At 28.2% G+C, this 25,962-nt stretch overlaps 1 protein-coding gene across 1 annotated transcript; it reads left to right on the top strand.

Annotated features, from left to right (window-relative positions):
- Positions 1-22: 22 nt before the first annotated feature.
- Positions 23-21,930, top strand: LOC107442526 (ubiquitin-like protein 3). The gene is made up of 5 exons (XM_087150123.1): positions 23-572; positions 16,511-16,619; positions 16,811-16,897; positions 17,904-17,981; positions 20,142-21,930. Exons 1-5 carry the CDS (start codon positions 546-548, stop codon positions 20,204-20,206), a joined length of 366 nt encoding a protein of 121 aa, XP_087006249.1. The 5' UTR covers positions 23-545; the 3' UTR covers positions 20,207-21,930.
- Positions 21,931-25,962: the final 4,032 nt, after the last annotated feature.

Genomic DNA, 25,962 nt, shown 5'->3' with positions numbered 1-25,962 from the left:
TTCATTTTTTTATCCTCAGGTTGGGAATTGAAACCGTACAAACCTGAGAACAAAAACCTCCCATAATGCAACTCGAAATGGGTAAATCGCCATTTTAGAGGCTATTTGTAATCGTGGTTATTGTTTGTGCTCGCCAGAAATGCTAAATAACAGAACTGAAATCGATGAAAAATTCGAAAACTTGCTTTATACCAAATTCTTTAAACGCCCACATGTAACATTTTGTTACATCATTTCATTATAATTAAATTAACAAAAGACCACTGAAGGTCAAGTTTATATGGTTCTCTGTTTACAAGTTAAATACATCGAGTAAAAAATAAATGACTACAAGTTTTAACTTGTTTCAACCATTATCCTGACACAAAGAGATAAAATTTGTGTTCATTGAAAAATAAATAGTAACTATTTACGTGTTTAAAAATGAGAAGTCTCTAATCCAGTTGATGAGTAAAGCAAATTAATCCTTTTTGCGTTTTATAAGTGCAAAAAAGACTCAAGTTTTTACGAGTATTGGGAATATTCCTCACTGATAGAAATCCAAAATGGGTTCAAGAATACCATCTGATAAAGTAAGTGTTTCTTTACTTAACCCATATTTTATAAATTGCATAGTCAGAAAATGAAACTCTTGTGTTTCTTTTTTAAAAGAATGAGTTAAATCTTTTGACTCCTTCAGATATTTACAATATTATGAGTATAGTTATTAAAATATAGTTACAAAAATTTAGTGTAATAATTTGAAAAGTGTTCCAATTGCTAAAACTTCATGTAGTTATTTCTCACATAGTACAGAAGCTCTGTCCACAAAACATTGAAATTAAAAATATTTGCTGTTACTCAATTATCAAAATGCATGTGCTAATTGGAAATAACAAATGGAGAATGAACTGTATACTAGTACTTTGCATTTAAAATACTTTTATAAAATGCTCATTTCTATTTTAAAAATCTAATAACTTTTTTAAAGACTCGATATTTAGAAGGTTATCAAAGGTTTTCCTACTGTAAAAAGCACTTAGTTTTCCTTAAACTGCCTAATAAAAATAATCTAATTTGTTTTCTTTGTGTGAACTTCCATGTTTTTTGCTAAATGTATTTGAGTATAATATCGATGAAATAATTTATGTTATGAAAGTGATTACAGTATAAAAAAGAATAATGCAAAAAAAATTTTAAATTAATTCTTGAGGTAAGGTTTTGAAATGCCATCTCATGTAATGCATTGACTTATCAGCATGTGACAAAGTTTATTAGAGGTGTATGAGTTATCCCTATTGGGTACCTGCAAGTGGTGACATCAGATAGATTGTGGCACTTATCAATCAATTCAGAAGTTAATTAGGTTTGTCACACACATGTAATATCACTTACAGGTATCCAATTAAATCCGATTTAAATCACATGATGGTTAGGCACTTCACTTTTCCAGTTGTCATTGCAACTGAGGTTTTGAAAAGTAAGCTATTGCATATTAAAATATTTTACTATTAACAATAAGGTCTTGGTTATTATACTGACTACCAATTTCTAAATGTCCGTGGTTAACTATTAAACATCTTTTATTAATTTTTCCTCCTGTCAATAACTTTAGTTCTGATGGATAAAGTATGTTTAAATAAACTTTGTTACCATGTATTAATTTTTAAAAATCTTAATTTATTTAATAATAAAGTTACTTGATGATTTGTTTAATATTTTATTTCCAATGACAAAGTTACTAGATATTTGAGTATTATCAAAGTTTTTTTTACTATAATATGCATCTAATTTTCCATTAACTGCCAAATAAAAATTTTAACAAACACTTTTTTTTCTCCTACTGAAGGGTCTTAAAGGAGAACCAGATAAGTGTGCATAACTTGTGATGTCTTATTGTGATTCTTATTACTTCTTAATATTTCTTTAAAATAGTCTTGCAGTTTTAGCCAAATATGAAAAATAATAATACACATTCTTTTTACACTTTTTAATTATTTAAGGAAATTATTTTTAATGATAATGTATTTAACAATCATTAAGTTCACTCTTTTTTAATGGCAAATGGAAATTCAAATTAAATTTATGCAAAAAGCTTAATTCAATTTTTTTCATAAATGAAGCAGAAACTTAATTCAAGAAATAATGTAGTAACATTACTAGAAATAAATTGTTGCCATATAAAATTACATTCTTAAAAATGTTATAGAAGTTTGTATACCTCACAATTAAAAATTTAGCAGACTATTATTAAATGAAATATAAAATAATTAACACAAATTGTTTTTTGTTTGGTATTGTCTTTGGATACAAAAATATCATAATTGTGTGCAAAAATATATCGATCAGGAGTGTGAGGTGGGTCCAAACTTTCTTTGTATCAAACGATATGGGCCATATTTGCCAGGTTTTAGTTCCCTCCCATACTTTGGTGCTCACAAGGAATCATCCATCATATATATCTGGTTTCGTCACTTTCAAATTTTGTCAGCACAACAGAAACTAATTAGCATGTTTGAGTTCGCCGAACATGGAGTCCTAATACATAAAAATTCAATCATGAGTTAAAAAGTTATTCAGAATGCTCCTTTTTTTTTTTTCCAGCACTGTACATACAATTCAAACAAGAAGTATTGAGAATCAGAAATTATTACGCAACTAAATATCAAACAATTATTGTTAACCTCTTCAACTTTTCTTAAGCCGAAAAATCTGCCTAAATTATGGCCTAAATCAATATATAGATTGATATCAAGTAACAACTTTTCTGTAATATTAATTGACTAGTTATATAATATGTCAAGGATCTTAAAGTATAAATAGTATACCATGTTTTTTGAAAAAGCAGTTAATAGTTTCAATAATTTTGATCAGATTTTTTTTTTCATGATATGAATCATAATTATAGTAGTAAATATAATGGAATTATTGTGTATAAGTAAAACAGTTGCTTGCCTTCTAATAAAATGTCTCCAATTACAGAAAAAAGTTTGACTGTTTTTGATACTCTTGGATGGGTTTTTAACTCATCCTTTCAAAAATCCAACCCTGATTCGCACATGCGTTTGAATTGTGAGCGAAGATAGTTAATTATTTTATTTTACTCTGTCAATCACTATCTTAATGAAGAATAGACGTAAACCGATCTTCTCTTGATCTTCATTTAACATTTTAACTATATATTTTTTCATTTACAGGAAGATTTTTAAGTTTTTAACTTTTAATATTTCATGTTTTGCTTTTAAATTGATTTTAAAATTGGAGTTGAATTTTTACGAGGGTAAAACCTATTTTCACTGGGATGTGTTAGGAACAATTAACACGTGTTTATTTATTGACAGGTAGTAATTTGGTATTTATAACTGATTGGAACATATTTTTATATTTTAGCTAATATTAAGAAAGAATTATTGGATGTATGTGTTCGAGAGGGTAAACCATTTGACAATTGATATGATGCAAGTTATCTTCTAAATTTTAATGCTAAAACAAAAATTTTTCAAAGCAAGATAAAGCAGATTTTTTCACAATTCGACACCTAGAAAATTAATAAAATTATTAGATTTTCAGTAAGAGCGAATCATTAAATTTAAATTAAAATAATATTTATAAATTATTACACCATAACATACCAGAACTTAATTATAGCTGCAAATGTAAGACACAAAAATCTCGAATAATCAAAAAGCTCAAATTTGCAGAATGTTAAAAGTATATAATTTAAAAAAAATTTTGTTGGAACATCCAAAATCTACTATAACGAAAAGACTTTTCATTTGGAAAAGTAAAAATTATTTAATTTATTTCCGAATTTTAATTTGTGTAATGATTTACAAAATTCGAAATTGCATTTTTTCACCTACAATATGCAAGAATACCACCTATAATATTAGAATTTAAAAAAATTTATACATTTTTATCCTATACTTCTGTAAACACAACGTTTCTGTTACTTTAAATAAGTAATTGTTATATTTAAATGTATCTCAAAGCAAAATATTAGTGCCTGAGAAGTTTGTCGAAAAAAGCCCGAAAAAATTCTGCCACAGGGGTATGTAACAATGGGTTTCCATGGCATAAAGTGCAACAGTGATTGACTATTAAAAGCCCTTCTCCATTGTACACACTTTTGCTTACAAAGCATGCAACAAAATTTCTAAATACAAACGAATTTTTCTTCTATTTGTAAAGATTACTTAGTCGGTGGTTGCCTACACATGTTTGCTTTATTAATGTTCTGGTTTAAGATTGTAAGTAAAAAATTAACTGAAATGATGTTATGTTCGTTTTCACTTTCCTATTATGATACCAGAAATAAATAAAAATAATTAATATTTATTTCTATTTCTTGCAATATTGCTTGCTCACTTAAACAGCAAAAAAAGAAAGAAGAAAAAGCATTTAAGCCCCCCCCCCCACCCCGCAAAAAATTTATTTTCTTAGCAGTAGCCTAAGACCATTAATTTTAATATTAATAATTTTAATATCTGACATAAAATTATGTTGCTGGAGAAAGTTATTTATTTCAGAAAAAGCTATAATTGATAAATTTAGCTCATATATTATTATAGAGCCGGGGTTTCCAACATAAATGAGGCCGGGGACCGCAATTAAGACACTAGTCAAATGGCGGGCCGCAACTTTATCAAAAATTTATATAATACTCTTAATGCTAATTACTCTTTAATGCTAGAAGGAACATTAAATATTACTGACAGATTCTTAACAAGTTATATAAAACAAAAGTATTGAATTGCAAATAATACTAATAAATATTTTTTTGGATTCAAAACCTGATAAAGAAATTTTATTTATTTATTTATTTATTTTTTTGCACCGTTGATATGTTAAATTTCACAGAAACGAAGAAATTAGGTTTTTTTAAAAATGAAAGAAAAGTATTTTAAACCCATATGAAAATTGTCCGTAAAAAATGACAACTCATATATTTCAGTTCATGGGCAACATGCTCTGTGGGTGGCCTGCAGGCCGCCAGTTGGTAAACACTTATATAGCATAAAAACTGATTATAATTTATAAAGAATATAAATGTTTAATTGAGTTAATAATTTTTTAATTGACAGTAATTGTCAAAACAAAGAAAATTTAATATCCAAATAATTCATGAACATGATTGTTTGATCACTTATAATTTTATATGTATAGCTATTTATAAATACTCTGTTTTTTTAATAGCTAATAATTATCCTTACACTAAAATTTTGGGTTTTAGACTCTTGTAAAAAAGGGTTATTTGTCAGGACGGATGAAACCATGGTTAACTTTAAAAGTCTAAAACTGGCACCTGCTGCAGATGACCAAAAATATAATTAGGTTTAACCAAGACAATAATTAGGTTTAAATTATCCTAATTGATTCTGGAAAAATCTGTGTTATTGCTGTAAAATGTATTATTCTATTTATTAAATTATGTTAAATTTTTACATATCAATCTAAAAACCTTCAAACAAATGGTTCATTGCAATAAAAAAAGTGATAGTCACCAAACATGGAAAAAAAAAATAGACTTGAAAAAAAAAAGAAATTCTAACCAGCATTTCTACAAATTTTGGTTTAAAGATATTTAAAATTTGATTTTATGTGTCTAAGGGTTGCAAAAAACCCACTCTGAAAAACCCAATAAAACACACCCTAAAGTGGGTTTTTCTGAGATTGATTTCTTTTTTTATCCTCTGTTATATTAAAGAGCTATTCTATTGAAATATATATGTAGTCTAGCCTAAGAAAAATTAACCTATAGTGAAGAAACTAATTGTGTTGGACACTGGAGAGTCACCTTGCTGGCTAGATTTGACTGTATGGCCATTGATTATTCAGTGTCATTGATTCTCTTTTTATGCAAATAAAAAATTTTCCTCAAATATTTTTTTAAGATTAAAATATAAATAAAAAGTAATCCTGTGTTAAAATAAGTTTCAAATGTGTGATATATGTGAGTACATATAACATTTTGTATCGTGATGTCAGAAGAAACTTTTTTTAGACTTTCACATCAATTTATTTGTAATAATTATCTATATGAAGTCAATTTATAAAATAAATCTTAATTATTAATATTAAAATAAGCTTTTTTAAAATAAGGTACTTATCCCTGCCCTCTCTTTTGAAAACCCCCCATAAAAACATGAAAAGCCCAATAAAACCCACCCGGGTTGGGTTTTTCTACTAAACCCCGGGTTTTTTACAACCCGAGTGTCTTATCAGCATTGGCATGACAGCCCTTTGTGAGCCTGGGCCTTCCTCAGAAGCTTTTCCCATTCTGCCCTTCTCCCAGCAATTGTTTTCCAGTTCTTTACTTTTAGGATGGCAAAATCCTCATCTACACAGTCCTTCCATCTCTTTTTGGGCCTTCCTCTTGGCCTTTTATTGGAGGGGGTTGCATTAGAGACTCTCAATGCTGTTTCAATGCTCAATGCTTGGGTTTTTCTACAAAACTCCGGGTTTTTTGCAACCCAAGTGTCTTATCAGCATTGGCACGACAGCCCTTTGTGAGTCTGGGCCTTCCTCAGAAGCTTTTCCCATTTTGCCCTTCTCCCAGCAATTGTTTTCCAGTTCTTTACTTTTAGGATGGCAAAATCCTCATCTACGCAGTCCTTCCATCTCTTTTTGGGCCTTCCTTTTGGCCTTTTATTGGAGGGGGTTGCATTAGAGACTCTCAATGCTGTTCATTCTGGGCTCATTCTCACTACATGCCCGCCCCATCTCATTCTACTTAATTTAATAGATTTAATGATATCATCGCCATCAAAGATCCTATATATTTCAAAATTATATCTCTTCCTCCAGTTGTCGTTATCGAGTATAGGTGATGAATAAATACTTAATTTACTTCAGAGATAATGAAGGTAATTTTTATATGCATATAGATTATAGATCGATCGATATAAATCCATTATACTTTGGGGATGTTTTGAAAAAAAAAGTTCTCTTTCAAATTTGGCAAGGTTTAGAATGGAGTGCAGAAATCCACGGCTTATACCGTCCTGTACAAAACCCTGTTACTCAAATTATGTCAAAATTTTAAAAAAATATTGTGGAAAATAAAAGGTTAATTTTTGAACACGAAGCATACTGAAGACAAGCTTTTGTTTTAGTAAGAAAGTTTTATTATTTTTAATATTGTATTATTTATCCTTATGCAAAAATATAATTTAGCAATATTAAAAGGATATTTATTCATATTTAAAGATTAAGGTATTCACTTTTGTTGTTCAATGAATTGTGGAGCTTCAAAGGTTATAAATATTTTCCTATTCTATTATATTATTTCCCTTTAATAAGTTAAAGCAAATTGTATAAAAATATCAAATATTTTTTAATATATGTAATTATTATGTGTAAAATGGTTACACTTATAAAATTTTTATCTTTTACCAATGTTCAATGTTTTTGGGCACTTTAAGACAGTTTTAGTCAGTTTAGGACAGTAAAACCCATGTGTCCTGTCCAAAACTAGTTTAGGACGTACAAAACCCCAAAATGACTTTTTTTCAAGCAAAAAGTATAATGAAGATAACGTTTAATTTTGGTACGTATAAAACATGCAAAGAATTTATTTATTGAAAGGAACAACTATCTGCTATAAATCCCTAATATGTGCAGTTCCATAAATATGTATAATTTTACACTATTTCTTGAAATTTCCTTTAATTTAAAAATATTATGCAAATTAAATATAATTTCAATTAGAGATGTAATGATTAATCTTTGGCCATATATTCGGAAAAGTATTTTTCAAGAAAGTTTATTTTTTACATCACATTTTTTACTATACTTTATTAGAAATCGTTTTAACACATATTTGTTAAGTTCTAAAACTTTCATTAATTTTCTGAAAGACAAATGGAAAAGCGAAATTTGAAGCTTTGAAACTAAATTTCTTTACTCTGAACCATGAATTTTGTGGTGCTAAGTTGTTGTTTTTTTATATATATGTTCAAGTCAGTCAATTTGGGGTTTTTTCAGCACTTTGTTTTAAAAATTGAGAACTTTATTTGTTTCTATTTTGCTTGTTTTTCTGTTTTAACTATAGCTAAGAATTTTAACGAAGCGTTTCCAATACACTTTATTCTTTTATTGTCATTTTTTTCCGTAAAGTGAGCCAGATAAGTAGTAACATAGAAAACTGATTCTCAACGTTAAAATTATATTTCAGAAAAAGAAAGGAAAAAAAAACAATTATCTGTTTCTCCTTTGATTTTTTTTTGTTAACTTTTTTTATTATGATAGCATTTTTTAAAGAGCCTATCTAATAAACGTTATTCTTTTATAGTCACTTTTTTCTAAATATACGACTATGAGAGAAAGTTAAATTGAGATTTTTGACCTTATATCTTTCGTAAAAAAATTAAGAACGATTTTTGTTTCGGTTTTTATCAATTTTTTCTTTTACAAAAATATTGTTTTTATAGACATTTGTAATATGACACGACATTTAAGAGAGTTTCTATTTGTTCACTTTTTCTTATAAATACGATAATTGGAAAACTTGAATTGTTTAGCTTTAAATAATTTTCAAAAATTAAGATTAATTTTAATTTTTTCTATTTTGCTTTTATTTATCATCTTTATTATTAATCTAACCTTTAATAGGCGTTTTTATGATAGCGATGCATTTTTAAAAACGTTACTGATAAACATTATCTCTTTCAATGTGTTATGAATAATTTTTTTCCGGAAAATATTTTTAGCTTTAAAATTTTCTTTTAAGAATTAAAGGACAATTTTATTTTCTATTTCTTTTTTATTGAATTTATAACTTTAGTTTTTTTTTCGTTTTTTACAGGGTTGGGTTTTTGACGTCAAAAAGTGGTTTTTGACATGACAAGGGTATAATACTGGTTTAAACTGTCAAAAACCCGTCAAAAATGTCAAAAACTGAAGTTTGCCAAGAAAATATATAAACTTCAAAATTACCAACAGTTGCCATGCATCATATTGAAATTTAATTATACTATAGGTAATCAGCAGGTTTTAAAATATTTTTTAATTAAAATTAAGGTAAAATAACAGATTTAAGATCTCAGAAATTTATATTCAAATGCATGTGCAGAAAAATTTTGCACAAAAATTGTTTAAATATTTATATTTCGAAAAAAAAATTTTTTTTTTTGATACTTAAGAAAATTAAAAGTTTATTACTATGCATTTTTGACATATAAGGAACATATAACTAATATTTATAAGGAACTTACAAGTTATGTTGTATAAATACAAACTTGATACAAGTGTATAAAAATTTTTTTTTAATGTTATACCGAATATCTTTATTATCCAGTATGTTAATTTGAATTTAAAAGTAGTTATATTTGTGAATAATGATAAATATAATTCATATTGTTTATTATATTTATTTATAATTATTACACTTATCATTTTAAAACAATTTTTATCTCTTAATTTTTTTTTCTCCACTTGTATTAAGAATACAAATAATGCATATCTTGAAAGCAAGAAGTAATTATTCAACAGCTGAATATTTAGATATTCAACAAAACTATATAGTATGTATTCAGCAAAATGAAATTCACAAGTATTTGGATAAACTAAATTTTCAGCATAGTAAATGAATAGGCTGAATATACTGTAAATTGACACTAACTACTCTATTTAACAGAAAGCACTTAAATTTGTATTGTCTTATGTTAAAAAGATTATTAAGAAGATTTAAAAGAATATTAAAAAGATTTTTCTTTAAAAGATGTCTAATGTACAAAACTGCTAATGTTTATCTTTAAAAAAGTCTAATTCTTAGTATAATCTATACTATACACTAAATTTGGTTATAAATAAATTTCTTAATAATATCACTGCAGATTTTCAATAACACATGAAAATGAATACATAATATTACAAAAGATGTGAGCTTTCAAAAGTACAAGATTTTGGTTACTATTCAAAATATAAGTGTTTCTTCAAAATTTTAAATTTATTTTTTCTAGAACATATTTAGAAACACTATCCTTTATAAAAAATATATAAATTTTATGTATTAATTAAATTTCACATATGAATATAGGTTTTTGACATTTTCGACATTTTTGACAGTGAGGTTTTTGACGTGACGGTTTAAACCATGGTTTAAACCGTCAAAAACTGTCACTTGTCAAAAACCTGCCAACCCTGGTTTTTTATAATAGCTGTTAGCTTTTTATTTATCTAAATTTTTTTATTATTTTCTTAATATCTTATTATTTTTATTGTCTTAAACATTTCTGTTGTAAGTTATGATTATTTTTCATTGATGACTAAACTTATGTATGGAATAAATATTTATGATTTTTTTAAAAAAAAAATGTTTTTATTCGGCTGCTGAAGATTCGGTCGATTTTTTTTGGCCGAATATTCGGTATTCGGCTAAATTACTATTCGTTACATCCCTGATTTAGAAATGACTTCTTAACAGCAATTAAATAATGATTTTAGTTATTTCATCACTGATGACTTCGCTAAACATTTAGACAGTTGGAAAATAATTTAAATAGGCATTCTTAAAACCATTTCTTTTAGTAATTTTTTTTTCAGTTTATATTATTTTTATATGGTGAATTCTTTTTTGGAGGAAAAAACATTTATCCCTAGGCAAAATTTGGTTTTGATTAAATTCCAATTAGAAACTAGCTAGATAACTCAAATTTTAACTGAGAAACTTTTAACGAAAAATTCGTTCGATTTAAAACAACGACAAACAGAATTCCTCGTCATATGCCCAAATTAAATAAATATTATCATCAATAAAATTTTAATCAGATAAATTGATAAAATTTTAACTGGAGTTCTTATCTGATGACTATACCTGTTTGAATAGTTTCCAGATAGAATTTATCGTCAATTGAACTTTCTGGCTAGCTGGATTACTCTTTGTTTCTACTAGAGCTCCGTGTCTGATGCTGTATACTAATTACAAATGTTTCTGAAATGGTGCATGATTTTATTTATTTATTTTTTATTATTTATTTATTTTTTTTAAATCACTTAATCGCTAAGCGAAATTTGGACAACGTTACTCTGCAATTAAAAGAAAATGAAAATTTTGCAAGTAGTAGTTTTTTTTTTTTTTTTTTTTTTTCCAAGCAAGAAGATTTACTTTATAAAATCAATTATTTTGTTTTGTAAGATTAGAAACCAAAAACACATCGCGGCTCTTTCGTATTTTCAAATTACTATATATCCAATTTCAATGGTGTACAATGAAAAGGAAAGAACGGTAATTGCAACATATAAAAATATTTTTAAAAACAAAACAAAAATTACATAATTTTATTTACAAATAATCTTGCTTATAATTTTTCGTCCCGTATTTACATAAAAGTGTATCATATTTAAATTATCAGAATTGTCAATCATATTATTTAGAAAATAATAAACAAGATAAATTTCTACAATATTCTAAAAATGGAACATAAATATTAAGCTATCAGTCTCTTTCGAGTTCTATCACTTTAAAGTAGTAGTTAATTGAATGTCAGTACCATATGTATTATCAATGCAGTAGGAGTTTTTGCGTAATGATTTAATCAAATTAGAAAAAAAGTTTTAATTTTGCCCATGACATGATCATCTTTGGTTATAGTTGGCATTCATGCTCTAAATAAAATGAAGGAGTGTATCTTATCTCAAATTACTGAGCCATTCAAAAACATCATTGACCTCCTTGTTTTAAGGACGATTATTTTAAAACTAAATTCGATGTATCTTTGTTTTTATTTGGACATATTAATATGCAATTTTTATTTATACATATAATGTAATGATGCTTAATTAATTTTTGTAATAGACACTACTGGTATTGTGGTAATTGGTGCAGTTTTAATGGGTACCAATTATACTAATGTAGGTACAATGTACTACAATTAATATTTAATGGGATAAACTTCTAAAAACATTTACTTAATCTAATAGCATATAACTACGAGAAATTGAGTTAATTTAACTTTATTAATTGTGTAGGTGTGTCTTTCAGTTTTGTTCATTATTTAAGTCCTATTTTGAAACAGTACTGTATTAACTGCAGCCCATCAGTTTCTCGTGTTCGCAAAGTACTATGAAGATGGGTGGTATAACTGAATTTACGAAGGAATTCTGTAATTAAAATTTTTTTAATTGAGTTATGAATCAACAAATCAATGTAAAATTTTGAATTTTCTTTGTTAAAAAGACTAATAGTGCATTATTACTTTTTTGTTACGTTTCAAATTTAGACAATTGTTTTATGCGCCTATGGTAAAAAGAAGCTGGATATCTTTTCTGATATCAGCAAAGGAAAAAAAAGTTAAAGGAAATCTTAAACCTCAGCAAACTTTAATAAGTAAATTAAGTAGGTTTCTTTTTCCCTTTTTGCCAATATATTGCCATTTAACACAAAATGCTTTTTTTTTCCCTGATCAAGGTGAATATTCTTTTTACAAATTTAAAACTGTAATTCGTTCAAGTACTAGAAATGAAAAGCTAAACAGTTAAATACTAATTTAATTAAGACTTTTTCCTCCTTCCCAAAAATACAAGTTAGTTGCGTTCCTGTTTGCTGCTCTGTAATTCGTTTTTTTCGCGTGATTTGTCACTTACGATGTGCGATTTTTATGTGCATTACTCATAAGTAATAATAATTATAATAAAGAACTGCTCGATTTCATTTTAAATATGTTTCTAATTTTAAAAAAAAAATTAAATTCACGTGATTGCAAATCATTGCGGATCCTCTCTGACTAAGTTAGACGATTGCCGTGATTGTTACATCACAGTTTCGGAATCACTTTGGCAGACAGTTGTTTTTCATTTTGTTATCGAACTCAAAGAAAATCATCTGCCGACTTGTTTTGGAATCGGCCGTGACCTATTGCAGGTAGGCGAAATGAGTCTGTCTCCTTCTTCCGGATTGATATTTACAGCCATAATGGCTGTCAACAAGGTGTAAACCGGTAGTAACAGGAAGTCCACTCTTCTTTTCTTATGCTTTACTGAGCTTAATATTCTATTTCTGAGATCTAAATAAGATAATTACTGCTTCATTGTTAATAAATTTGTATATTCTATTTTATCAAACTTCTGCGATTCACCATGCGTCTAATCATTCAATACGATTTCATTTTGTGTGAAAGAAGAATATTTATGGTGTGCTGTTGTTCTTTTGCAAATTGTTGATCTTTTTCTTAGATATTGAAGGGGGGAGTGTTCTGCCGGCAGCAGTTTGACGAAGCATTATAAATTTAAAAAATTTTTTTAAGAAAATGTAAAATATTCTAATTTATTATTGAAGATTTAAATAATTGGGCCTTCGCTGAATCAGGGCTGATTGTGCTCCGGAAAAAATCCGGATTTCCGGAGTTTTTGCTAACAGTGATCCGAAAGTTTCCGGAGATCGAAGGTTCAGCCGTTTCAAAAAATCATTGATCACTGAAGTTTCCGGAAATCAAATTTTCAAAGGTGGAACTTAAAAACACAGTTTATTTTATTTTATTTGTTTGTAAGGGAGAGCCAGAGAGATACTTTATAAGCTTATATTCATGATTAATATTCATTTTTTATCAGTAAATAGTTGTTATAATCATAAACTCTAGAAAGACATTTTTAAATTTTAATTACTTCTCCAGGTCATCATAGGTATATGTAAATGGTATAGGTATGTGTGAAATTTTAAATATATTTTAAGTAAACTAAGAAACATTGAGAAAAAGGGGGGAAAAAACCTTGTTTAAATGTTTTTCAATTTAAACTTTTTTTTTCCAACTAAAGAAACTCCGGAATTTTGACTTGGGCTCACAATCACCCCTGCTGAATACTCTTTACAGCATTTTTTTTTTCTTTTTCTTCCGTAATGAAATTATTAAAACATCACTTAAAATCTGAAAATGTTATCTAACATTGTGATATTTTTACTGTAAATGAACCACATTAACGGTGATAACCATTTTAAAGTATGCTTATATACAGAATTTTTACAGGCTTTTATATACATGATTGCTCTCCTTCATAAAAAACGTGTTTTTTTTTTTTTTTTTTTTTTTTTTTTTTTTTTTTGCATAATATTTTATAAAAAATATTTTTTAAAAACAATAAGCAGATTTTGAAAGCATTTTTTTTTTCTTCTTTTTTTTTTAAATTTAAATATTTTTTTTTTTTTTTTTTGTTATTTAAAGCTATAAAATGTATTTTATTTAAAATTAAAAATAATATTATAACTGAGAATTTCTTACTAAATAGTTAAAGTTATATTTCTTAAGTTCAAACTTAACGCCCTCATGAAATTTTTAAGGCAAAGACCCAATTTATCATTTAGATTTCATATGAAGAATGAATTTAGATGGGGGAGCTAAAATACTCTTGGCAAATTAAAAAAAAATTCTAAACACAAATTACATATAAAACAAGCTTTAAAAGTACTTGTATTTAAATAAACATTAAACGAAATAGGGGCATTGAAATGCGTGTATTTAACAGCAAATTATTTTACAACTAATGGAAGAGTGTAATTAATTAAAATAACTTTCATTCACATTTAGCCTCCCCCTTTCTCTCTTTTTAACGTCAAATAATGATGTACATGCATTCTCTCATTATTTCTCTAGCTAAAACTATCAATATCAGTGAAATCATACTTTAAAAAAAAAATCTGATTTCTTATTGACTTAAATTATCTAAACTTGGTACATAAGTGTATTTTGTATATAACTTGACTACTTTTTCATAAGTTTCCAAGAAAAGAAGCCCTACATCTTACAGTAAAGTTAAGTTAGTTTAATTGCAATACATTTAATTGTTATTTTTTATTTTAATAAAGAAACATATTGGCCTATTTCATACCATTTAATGCAACATCTACCTATATTTATGAATTTTTAGTATGCTAACCTTTTTTATGCTTTAAGAAATTATTACAAAAATGTATGAATGAAATTAAAATGGTATTAAATGTTGTATTAAAATATGTATCTTGATTTCTTCATTTAGCTTTTCAACTCATGAAAAAATATCTCTTGTCTAAATCAATTTTTATTAGGGGAATAATTTTTTTCCCTCTATGCCATAGAGTTTGCATAGCTTTTTTGATCTTTATTAAATGTCTTATTTCATTAAAGCTGATAATTTTTCATACATAAATCAAATTGATTTTAACTATGTCTAGACTAGACGTCTTAAAAAAGTTGATCTAACAAGATGTTTTCCAACTTCAAGGCCTTGTAATGATAATATGATTAATAAAAATCATGTTCTTCACTCTTAAATTCAAAAATATTTTACAGGTTTCATGAGCTTTGTGTTGCTCTTCACAAGAAATCTTATATTTCTGTCCTAATTAAGGGCATTTTAGTGTTTCAAAATAATCTGCAATGCACTTCACTTTATTATATCAAGTTAATTTAGCAACAAAAAATTTTAAGCTTTCGTTAAAATAAGAATGTAATTTGCAACTATTTTATCTTAAAAATAAAATTTATGTATCTGTGCAATAAATTGTGTTTACAAAAAAGTTTTTTGTCAAGAGTGAAAAAAAACTCTGGTGGGACCGATTTTGGCAAATCCTACTCATGTATCTTTTTATTATGATTAAATAGTATGCTTTTTTCCCTATCTTCTGTTTTAATTTCATTTCTGTTACTTTACACATTCTTGGTAGCTATTTTCCTATTTTCTGAAATAACAAATAGTAATGACAAATAAGTTTTACTTAAAAGATAACTTTAAGATAACTATAATTACTTAACTAACTAAATTGATGAATTGTCACTAACTTTACCTTTTTCATGTTAATGTTTAAAATTTTATATTGTTGAAATCTTTATTGATTCAAATGTTTATTATTCTTTTTTGTTCACTTTACCTAAATTGTTGAATTGTTTCTTTGTTATTTTTCTGCTCCTTTATGATACAGTGAGCTACCAAATTTTCTGGATTGAATTCCTAATAAAGCTATATGAAACACATAACTTAACTAAGTAATTCATTAAAACTATCACAATTATATCAATGTAAAATAATTCTTAATTTTAAATAATACTGTTTTAATTAACAACAGTAATGGCTGTAAATTTAAGTCAGCTTTATAATCAGTTTCTTTGTTGTAGAAAGTGCTGATTTAGAATTATAAGGAACTGATATTTTTTGAATTATGTAATTTAAACTATTTTGAAACTTAAATTCTTTAGAGTTTTTAATAAATTTTTTAGTGCAAGTTAAAAGTCATGAAATGTGAGTACTAGGAATAATCACCTATTTTCATTGAGTTTATGAATCTTTAATTATGTGTTTTTGTGCTAATGGAGTGAGTTGTCTTTAAGAATTTTAGAGGGGGACTGAGTTGTGTGGGAATAAAAAGATATCCCAAATTCCTTTTATCAAAGGATGTAATTTATATTGCTCAAACATTCCTTAAAAATGGAGTTTTGGGAGAAGAAATTATTTTGCTATGTTTTACTATATAAATCTTTAATTAATTAAAATATTTACTCTGTTAAATTTGTATCATTGTATTTTTTATACACCTTGAAATGCAATATTTTTAATATTTTTCCAGATTAATTTGCGTTTAATTCTCGTGAGTGGAAAAACAAAAGAGTTTTTGTTCAGCCCCAGTGATTCTGCAGCTGACATTGCTCAGCATGTCTTTGATAACTGGCCCATAGGTATGTTAAATTTCCTTACTGTAATGTGCATATCAATAAAATTGTGATAATTTTTTTACTTTAATTTTTTGCCTTTAATTTCAGTTAATTATAAGATATTCCTGATTGAAATGTTTTTGTTTTTTTTAATATTACTTCCAAATTATTTTTTCTCCTAATTTATGAAATTTTTAATGTGTAAGTATTTCCAGAATGGTCGGCCGAAGCTGTCTCAAAAGCTGAAATTCTCAGACTGATTTATCAAGGTAGATTTTTGCATGGAAATGTCACACTAGGCGGTAAGGTTCCCTCTTTTATTTAACTAATATATATATATATATTTTCCTTTATCATTGTCTCCCTGTTCTAATGTCCTGTTTTAATCAATTTTAAAAAAAGTCGTGAGATTCAGTCTGAATTGTTCTTTAATTCTTTGCAATGTTTTTCGTATCATGTACTTGTAAAAAAAATTGAATTATCTTTAAATTTTAAAAAATTAATTTTTTGTCCTGATAGTTTAAACTCTTAAGAAAACACACTTTTTGCTTCAGATCATTCTTTCGACTGCTTCATAACTTTTTATCTCCAATTTTTTTTACCAGGAAATGTAGTTATAAATTTTTATGGTTGCTTCCGTTAAATGTTATCAACATTTCCAGTTGTGCTGAATCATTTTTTTTATAGCTGCAGCAGAAACTCTCCATAATAGCAGCAGGTGCTATAGATTATAATAGCGTCTGCAGATTGTTTTTTAATTTCAGATTACCTAATTTTTACTTTTATAGTTTCTGTTTCACTGAGTTAGGTTTGCACAAATTTAAAATAATGAAGATAGTGTCTCCCCCGACAAAAATAAATAATAAATGAAAATATTTGTGTTCTGAAATTAATATGCATACCAACTAATATTTTTTCAAATGATATTTTTTATTAAATACAAATTTTGCATAGTGAAAATAAAAAAATTATAAACTTTTCTGTTTGTAACCTGCTATTTCAAAAATAGTAAAATTAAAGAATTATATGCAATTATATTATTGACTGTATAATGTATAGGTATAAAAAACAGAAATGCAATATTATTTGAAATTTATAATTGCTCTGAAATCAAAGCTTGTAAGCTAGCGTTTAAGCAATAACCAGCTACATTCTGAAGTGTATAAAAATACGCATAACACCACTGTTATATTATTCTTTTAATATGTAAATAATATTGTTTCTAAAAACTGTTATTTGTATTTCCAATGTTACTAATTAGTAAGTTACTTTAAAAATAACCATTAACTGAATTAAAACTTATTTCAGCTCTGCAATTACCTCTTGGGAGAACTACCGTGATGCATCTTATTCCAAGAGAAAATCTGCCTGAACCTAATTCTCAAGGTGAGGTCATGTTTCCAAATATATTACATTATATAAAAATAGTTATTTATTTTTCAAATGCAAGATTAAAAGACAACTGCAGCAACAAAAATATATTAATACCGAACAAACCTAGAGAGAGAACAAAAGAAACAGCTGTAGCAAAAGCCTATGCATCCCTCTTTCCAACAGCAGTCCACAAAAGAACACTTCGTAAATGCTCAATACAATATGAGGAGGTCACTATTCGTGACCCGTCCATCCCAGATTATAGACTACAGGTAGGACTTGAAAGGTTATGAAAATGGTGCATTTCAGGAGACAGTCATAGAAAGTGGTGAGCCTCAACTCAGACACCAATATATGTCTGGTTCATTTTGAGACTAGAAATAATTTGTCTTTCTCAAACTTTTGAGTTGTTCTAACAAGGAGGTTCCTTTTGAACTTGTCAGACAGATGATATATTTGATTAATTGTTTCAGGAGACAGTCATAGAAAGTGGCGAGCCTCAACTCAGACACCAATATATGTCTGGTTCATTTTGAGACTAGAAATAATTTGTCTTTCTCAAATTTTTGAGTTGTTCTAACAAGGAGGTTCCTTTTGAACTTGTCAGACAGATGATATTTTTGATTAATTGTTTTATTATTTCTTGAAAAAAGGGTTTATAGTTTACTTCAGTAAAGTATCTCGCTCTCCAAAAATCCCAAATTTCATCAAAAATGGCACACATTGATTTTTTTGTTCAATTTTGCTTGCAAAATTTTTGGAATTGAAAAATGTTTCATTTTTTGATAATTCGGAGCAAAATTAAGGTGTTATAGTTGGAATAAGTCTGGAAATTTTTTTATATCGCAATAATGCTAATAAAAATCTCATTAATTAAACGGAAAATCAAATATTAATACATTTTGAAGCTTCTAAAAAAGTCTTCAGTAAAAATCCCAAAAGTTGCCGTAATGTATAGTGGGGAAATGGCAAAACCCTATAGTATGCATTCAATCTGTAGTATATTAATTTATAAATCTTATATTGTGACATGAGTTCTAAACACTTCTTTAGCTTTCAACATGATTTTTAAAAGTAATAATTTTTCATGCCAACTTTTTTTTTTAATCTTAAAATTAAGACATATTTAATTTATGTAACAATTGAAGTCCTGTATCTGGATGTTCGTTACTAGAAAATTCTATTTTTCTGATGCTTTAAACAATCAAAATAAACAAATCTGTCTTCTTTTTTTAATAGTTTTTTTTTCTGACATTCTCTTGCTGCATTAAGGATAGCAAAAAAGTTTTACTGCTGTAATAAGCACACTGAAGGAATTGTTTAAATGACAGGAACAGTTAAAGAAAATAAACTTCAGTGAGAAAAATAAATAAAATGTTTTCGTTAAAAAGAATCATCTTAATTTAAGTAGGATTGATTTTCCCCTCTAACTTAGAAGCTTGTTTTTTAATATTTTTATCTGAATGTCTGCACTTTTGACTCTTCACCTCAATTGGGAAGAAAATGAAAAACATGTCTTTGTTCATAAAAGAGGAAGTTCAAATTATCGTCTGCTTTCTTCGTTTTAATATATATCAATTGCATTTATTTTATCTGGAATATTCTTTTATAAATTAAATGCTATTTTTTAATAACATATGTTCAGATCTTTGTTTACCTCGAAGATGATTATGGATATTTTTACTGTACGTAAAATACCAAATCTTTAACTTTGTAATCAAAACTTATACGCTTCAGACAGGCTATGGTCTAACAAGTGAAAAATGTAAAAGATCCAAATTTTTGCATAATTGATTAATTAGTTGGAACATTTGTCCCATTTATGTAGTTTTTTCATATTTGATTAGAATGTTGAGTCCTGTAAGTTTACCATTCAAGGGGAGCGTTTTTATTTTGAAAATTAAGATGTGCTTATCAACAGAGTTTTATGAAGCCAGAAGCTTTTTGCAATATAGACAGCATCATGGAGTAACTTCATTGAAAAGTCAAAAGAATTTTAGAATATCAGCGCACATTTTTACAATTACTATTTTTTTTTTTTTTTTTTTTTTTTTTTTTTTTTTTTTTTGCTAGTGAGTAATAATTTATTTATTACTGGTGCAAAAATTTAAAAATCACAATATTTGACCAAAATATTATTTTCTAGATTTATAACAGTTTTCTCTTTTTCAGATCAACGGCATAAAAGTAAAGAAAGGAGCGGAGGTTGTTGCAGTTCAACTTGCACAATACTATAGGTTATATTAATCAAATCCTTTATTCTACTTTTCCCCCCAAAGTGTAACACAACCACAATAGTTGAGTGCAGACTTGAAAACTCTGAATGTCCTTATTCTCAGAATTTTCTTTTTAGCGCTCTCACACAGCTAGGAAGCTGCTTAGAAAACTTGTGGTTATGGGTACAAAACTAGTCCAATGTCCCTGCACTCCTCTTAAGTAGCAACTATTTTGCTTTATGTTACTTTAAAATGCCATTTTTTGTGGAAAACAAAAATTCTCTTGGTTTTTAAAGAAATGAGATCTTTTATAATTGTCTTTCAGTCGATAAGTAAATTTCAAAAGTTAGGTCGTAAATGTTTTACCTTTTTTTATGCTCATGTATGTTTTGCATATAATTTTATTCCTTTTTCATCTTTACACTAATAACTCTGAAAAGTTCTCATTTTATTATTAATTTAGCTACATGATGATGCCCCAGCCCATTTGTGACTTGGAATAATAATGATCTTTAATTTATGAATAAGAAAAATCATTCCAAAAAAAATAGCTCTAGGAATATGCTTCTAAGTTCACAATGGGCTAGCATATTATATATTTGTGAATACTGAACATAGAACAAAGTGCTTGCTAGATTTCTTGTATATAATTTAAATATTGGTTCCTTGGAAAGACCCACTCCTGTGCTTGGGAGTTCTATATAGAGTTGTATCTTTTAAGATTATGGATTTTGTGCAGTGGCATATATAATGTAATGTTATCAATAATTTTTAATCTTGCCTGTTTAATTATACTTTTCTCTACCCCACCCTAACTATTTTATTTATTGAAAGTTGCATTATTTGAATATCATTTAAATCTTACAGATCATTGATTTATTCAAATAATTTCATGTGTTGATCATAATTAAATCGCAAAGAAATTCTATTAGACTTAATAGTTAATTCATATTCTTTTTAGCAAATCCATTTCATTTTGTTTAAATAATGCTTGAATTCTCTTTTCTCAAAGCTGGCTATTTGTTACAATTTTTGCATTAGTTATGAGTAACACATATCATATAGGAGAAATTGACCATTCTATATGCCATTGTTTCTGCATATGTTGACGTTAGTGACTTGTTCATATTCTATTGTATAAATATTAATGGAGAGTTTAATGATGTTACGTAACCTGATCTAACCAGATAGATTTTATGCTGATGTAATATCCATGCTTTTACTTGTTAGATCTGACTAGATATAAAGACATTTTACTTTTATTTTATTGCACAGGGTCAGTCAATTTCTTTTAGATCAAAAAATTATGTGGGATTTAAGTTATATATTCTGACTGACTTTCCTAATGGTGGACTTTGACATTTTTAGTGATCAACATGGTTGCATAATGTGCAACTCATAGTTAAGTTATATGTGTATTCATTGTGGATTATGGTGACTGTTTTAGTGACTTTGTTTGCAATATGTATAGAGAAAATGAGTTGCTTGGTGCAACCTGCGCCCCAACAGTGTAATTAGTGTGTATATATCTATACTTATGTGTTTTGAAATTGTAAAGTTTTCAAGCTTTGTATATAGGTTATAGCTTATTGAATGTGTATCTTTAAGAAAACACTGTTAGAAAAATCCTTTTCCCTCCATTGTAGTCAAGATCTAGAATATCTGTACATTATTACATGGAGTCTTAAATCTGTGTGCCATTTTAACACCTTTCATCTTAATAAAATAAAATATTCACATACAAATCCCTCTCTGGTTCTTTATTTACCAAACAGAGCAAACTGTTTTAATCCACATGATTTTGGTAAGTACAAAGATATTCATCTTTCCATACTATTATCAGTTAGTATTTAAAAAAAATTATATTCATGAATCCATTTCCTGACAAGTTTAATTCTTATTAATTTATTACACATTTTGAGACATTTAACCCTAGATAACTACATATTTGTTAAAAAGACTTAGACTGCTGCTAGTTTTAAGAAATTGGAATGTTACTGTAATATTGAAACATCTGCATGGGTAGCTAACATTAAATTTTATCTCTCTTTTTCTATATATACACTATCTAGCCATTAATGGCCGGACACTGTGAAGTTTGGCGGTGGAGGAATTATGGTGTGGTCCTGTTTCTCATGGTTTGGCCTTGGACCCTTGGTGTTAGTGCGTGGAACCCTGAACGCAGAAGGGTATAGAGACATCCTGGACAATTCGGCGCTTCCCACCCTGTGACAACAGTTCGGTAATGGCCCGTTTGTGTTTCAACACGATAACGCTGCCATTCATAAAGCACATGCCATCACGGACTGGTTTGATAAAATGGGGGTGCAAGAGCTTGACTGGCCATCCCAAAGTCCCGACATCAATCCAATTGAGCATCTCTGGGATGAGTTAGAGTGCCGGTTGAGGGCCAGACCAAAACGCCCCAAAACCACCACTCAACTCTTCGCCATGTTACAGGAGGAATGGCGGGCAATACTTGCTGCCGTGTACCAACACCTAGTGGATAGCCTTCCTAGAAGGGTTAAGGCTGTGATTCGGGCGCGTGGCGGCCCTACTCCCTACTGACTTGATGCTAGCACCTCATGTATCCAAAATGAGGGGTGTCCAGTCATTAATAGCCAGATAGTGTATATATATATCAGCAAAAGTCTTTCTGCTTTGATGTTGGCTAATGACTCGAAAACAGAAGCATTGATTTGGATCACTGCTCTGTGAATTGTGCACGTTGCATGTCTAAGCTGATGTTCGAATATTTTGAGATTTCGCAAGTATGATAAATAAAAACGCAAATTGAGATAATTCCATGTCTTAGTAAATTTAGATCAGTGTGAAAAATTTTGAAACAAAGGTCAACACACAAACTCATATTTCAGTTTTCTCTCTTACTTAAACCTGTCTTTTATCGTTTGCACTTTCTATTTTAGTTTTTTCCTGCCGATTTATAATCCAAAGGAAAGTCTTTCTGAATTGCAGAATTATAAAGCCTATTAAACGCAAACAAAATATACTTTCGGGGGTATTAATCCAATAAGGACAGTGGAATACAAACCAAGAGCTGTTTGAAGCTTATTGGACGATCAATCAATTGCATTACGCATAGACAGCTCTGGGTTAAGCATGGACATACCAAAAGATATTCAAAAAGTTCGCTAAAAATTTACCCACCAGACATAAATTATACCACAATTATTTACAGCATGACACTACTATAGACTGAAAAATCTTATGAATTGAGAGGCACAGAAGCCCCAATTCTGAAACATTGTAAAAACATCCAAACTGGGAAATCTATAAATAAAAAAACATGGTTTTATTGACACAAAATGATAAAATATTTTCTTAGAAGCTTCATGTGGCACAGGAAAAACTTTTCTTTTAAACCTTCTACTTTCAAAATTACGCAGTGAAGGCTTTATAGCTATTATCGTAGCTTCATCAGGTATAGCATCCGCTTTCTTAGAACGTGGTAGATCAGGACACACAACATTTAAATTACCTTTAAACATCATTTCTGATTTGCATCAAACGCTTACCGTGTATCAAAACAAGATGATATCTAATTGTATGAGATAAAAACATTAAGTATCAAGAAATAAATAGGGCTTTAAATTTCACATTACAAGATTTAAAAAATGTTCCCTAATCTTTCTTGCATAAAATAAGCATATTAAATTTTACACTTAATTATTTTCACACCCGTAACAAAAAAATACAGATATTGTCTAGAGTCGATTTTACAGTGTAGTTACTTTACGGTATACCAGGCAGTGACTCTTGAACCAGCCCAGTATACGCTACTACGTAAAGTAACTACACGGGTAAATCACCTTTTAGAACAATAGCAAAATACATCTGTCTCTTCACACAAAAATGTCTTGGATTGTCAGTTTTGAAACTTTGTATTCAAAAAAAGTTAACTTTGAAGTACAGACCCAAACAAAAAATTCATATTATAATTGTTTAAAGCGTTGAAGGTGTACCAACATTCCTGTTGCGGAAGTGACATATAAAGTCACACCCGCAGCATCTTTTTAAGTTGAACCAAAATCAATCAATCTTAATGGTTTGGCCTGTGTGTCTGAGACCAAGTGTCCCTTTACCCATTCATCATGAAAATACAGGGACATAGGGTAAAACCTTGAGGTGACATAAAGGAAGTGAAATTTGTAAGAAATGAGCACATTGCTCAGTGTGGGGACTGCAGTGTGTCTACCACTACAAAATTCCAGTTCACAAGTATATAAGACATGTTAACTCGATTCTATGGTGGGGTACATTTTTATAAATGAAGGTTGACATTGTCTTATATACTAGTGAAATGTAGTGGTAGACACACTACACTCAGTACAAGGACAAAATGAGAATCTGGAAAAGCATGGGATGGTAACAGGAAAAAGAGTTGTGAATGGTAAACTATCTTGAAGTCCACTGTATTTTGCTTGAATAAAACATCTCGCCGTTTCGATTATTAATTTTTGCAATGACGTAGATTAGCATCACTAGTCGCCGCTACTAACTTAACCCATCACCTGACAGCAGAGGCGTATTATTTTAAAAAGGTTCCAAATCGATAAACATCAGATTTTTATTTTATTTTTTACTTAAGAATTTTATTAAATATATATATTTTTAAGCTAAGACATGTTTAAAAAAAAGCATTCAACATTTAAAGTAAAGACCCGAATAAATCTTCATTTAGATTTTTTTTCTTTCACAACCAGCAGCAAAGAGACAAGATAAACAATTTGTTCCTTCTCTTCATGTCACATTGTAAGATTGTAGTCGTTCTTAAAGGGCAATTATCCAGGGAGGAAATGGGTGGAACCTCTTTAGGCAGAGATAGAACTTTGGTGATGACCAGAGGACGAAGAAATGTGTGGGGTGTCCCAGTCTAGCTTAGACTAATTATTCTGTAGTAAAATACTTGTAAATCTTCAACTATATCAGTGGTTAAGATATCTTTAAAAAACGTTTTCGGAATCTGTTGAATAGATTTAAAATAGAACCCCTGTTGTAAGTTAGCATAAATCCTTCCACAAAAGGAGATGTTTGCCACCCATGTTGAGAATCACCTCCACAAAAGTGTGAATTAGTAAAAATAGGAGGTGCCTCTGCCTAGCTCGACAACTCATTTTAACCAATGAAACGATTTAACAATGAATACACTCCACTATTTTGAAAAATAAAGATAGAGGTAAGTATAACTTGGTGCTCATGCTCATAAACGGTTTGAATGACAAGACAAGCTCACACTCATAAAAAATCCTGCTCGTTTTAATTGTTATTTCACAATTTCAAGAAAATCAAATATTCAAAGTCTGTTTTGAATTTTTATAATCTATTTTGATCGGATCGTTACAGCTTCTGGGCTTTTACATTTTCAGTTTATTCAACTATTTAAGTGGACATCGCGTACTACAAAGATTTTCTCTATTGTTTGTAAGTAATCATTTCCTAAATATTTAATTAAATGCATTGTACTTAAATTATTAGTCAGAGCTATATTTTCTGGAAATGGTGTCTATATGCAGGGATGCCAACTGCTAAGATTTCACTGAAATACTTTATTAAGTGGTAGAGAGTGAAAAACCAAAACCAGTTTTAGATGATTTTGGTAAAATTTAAAATGCTTACCACGAGATAATTGGAATGAAATAGTGTTTCACACGAAATTTCGAATTATATATACGTAGTGGCGGAAAAAATATTTTTATATCAAATTTACATAAACCAAGAATCAAACTTTAAAACGTGTATTTTGCTACCATTAGAAA

Source organism: Parasteatoda tepidariorum, chromosome 8, assembly GCF_982258835.1.
Source record: "Parasteatoda tepidariorum strain Cologne lab strain chromosome 8, Ptep-v5.0, whole genome shotgun sequence".
Taxonomy (NCBI): Eukaryota; Metazoa; Arthropoda; class Arachnida; order Araneae; family Theridiidae; genus Parasteatoda; species Parasteatoda tepidariorum.
The sequence above is the reverse complement of the archived record's forward strand: the minus strand, read 5'-3'. Positions and strand labels throughout refer to the sequence as shown.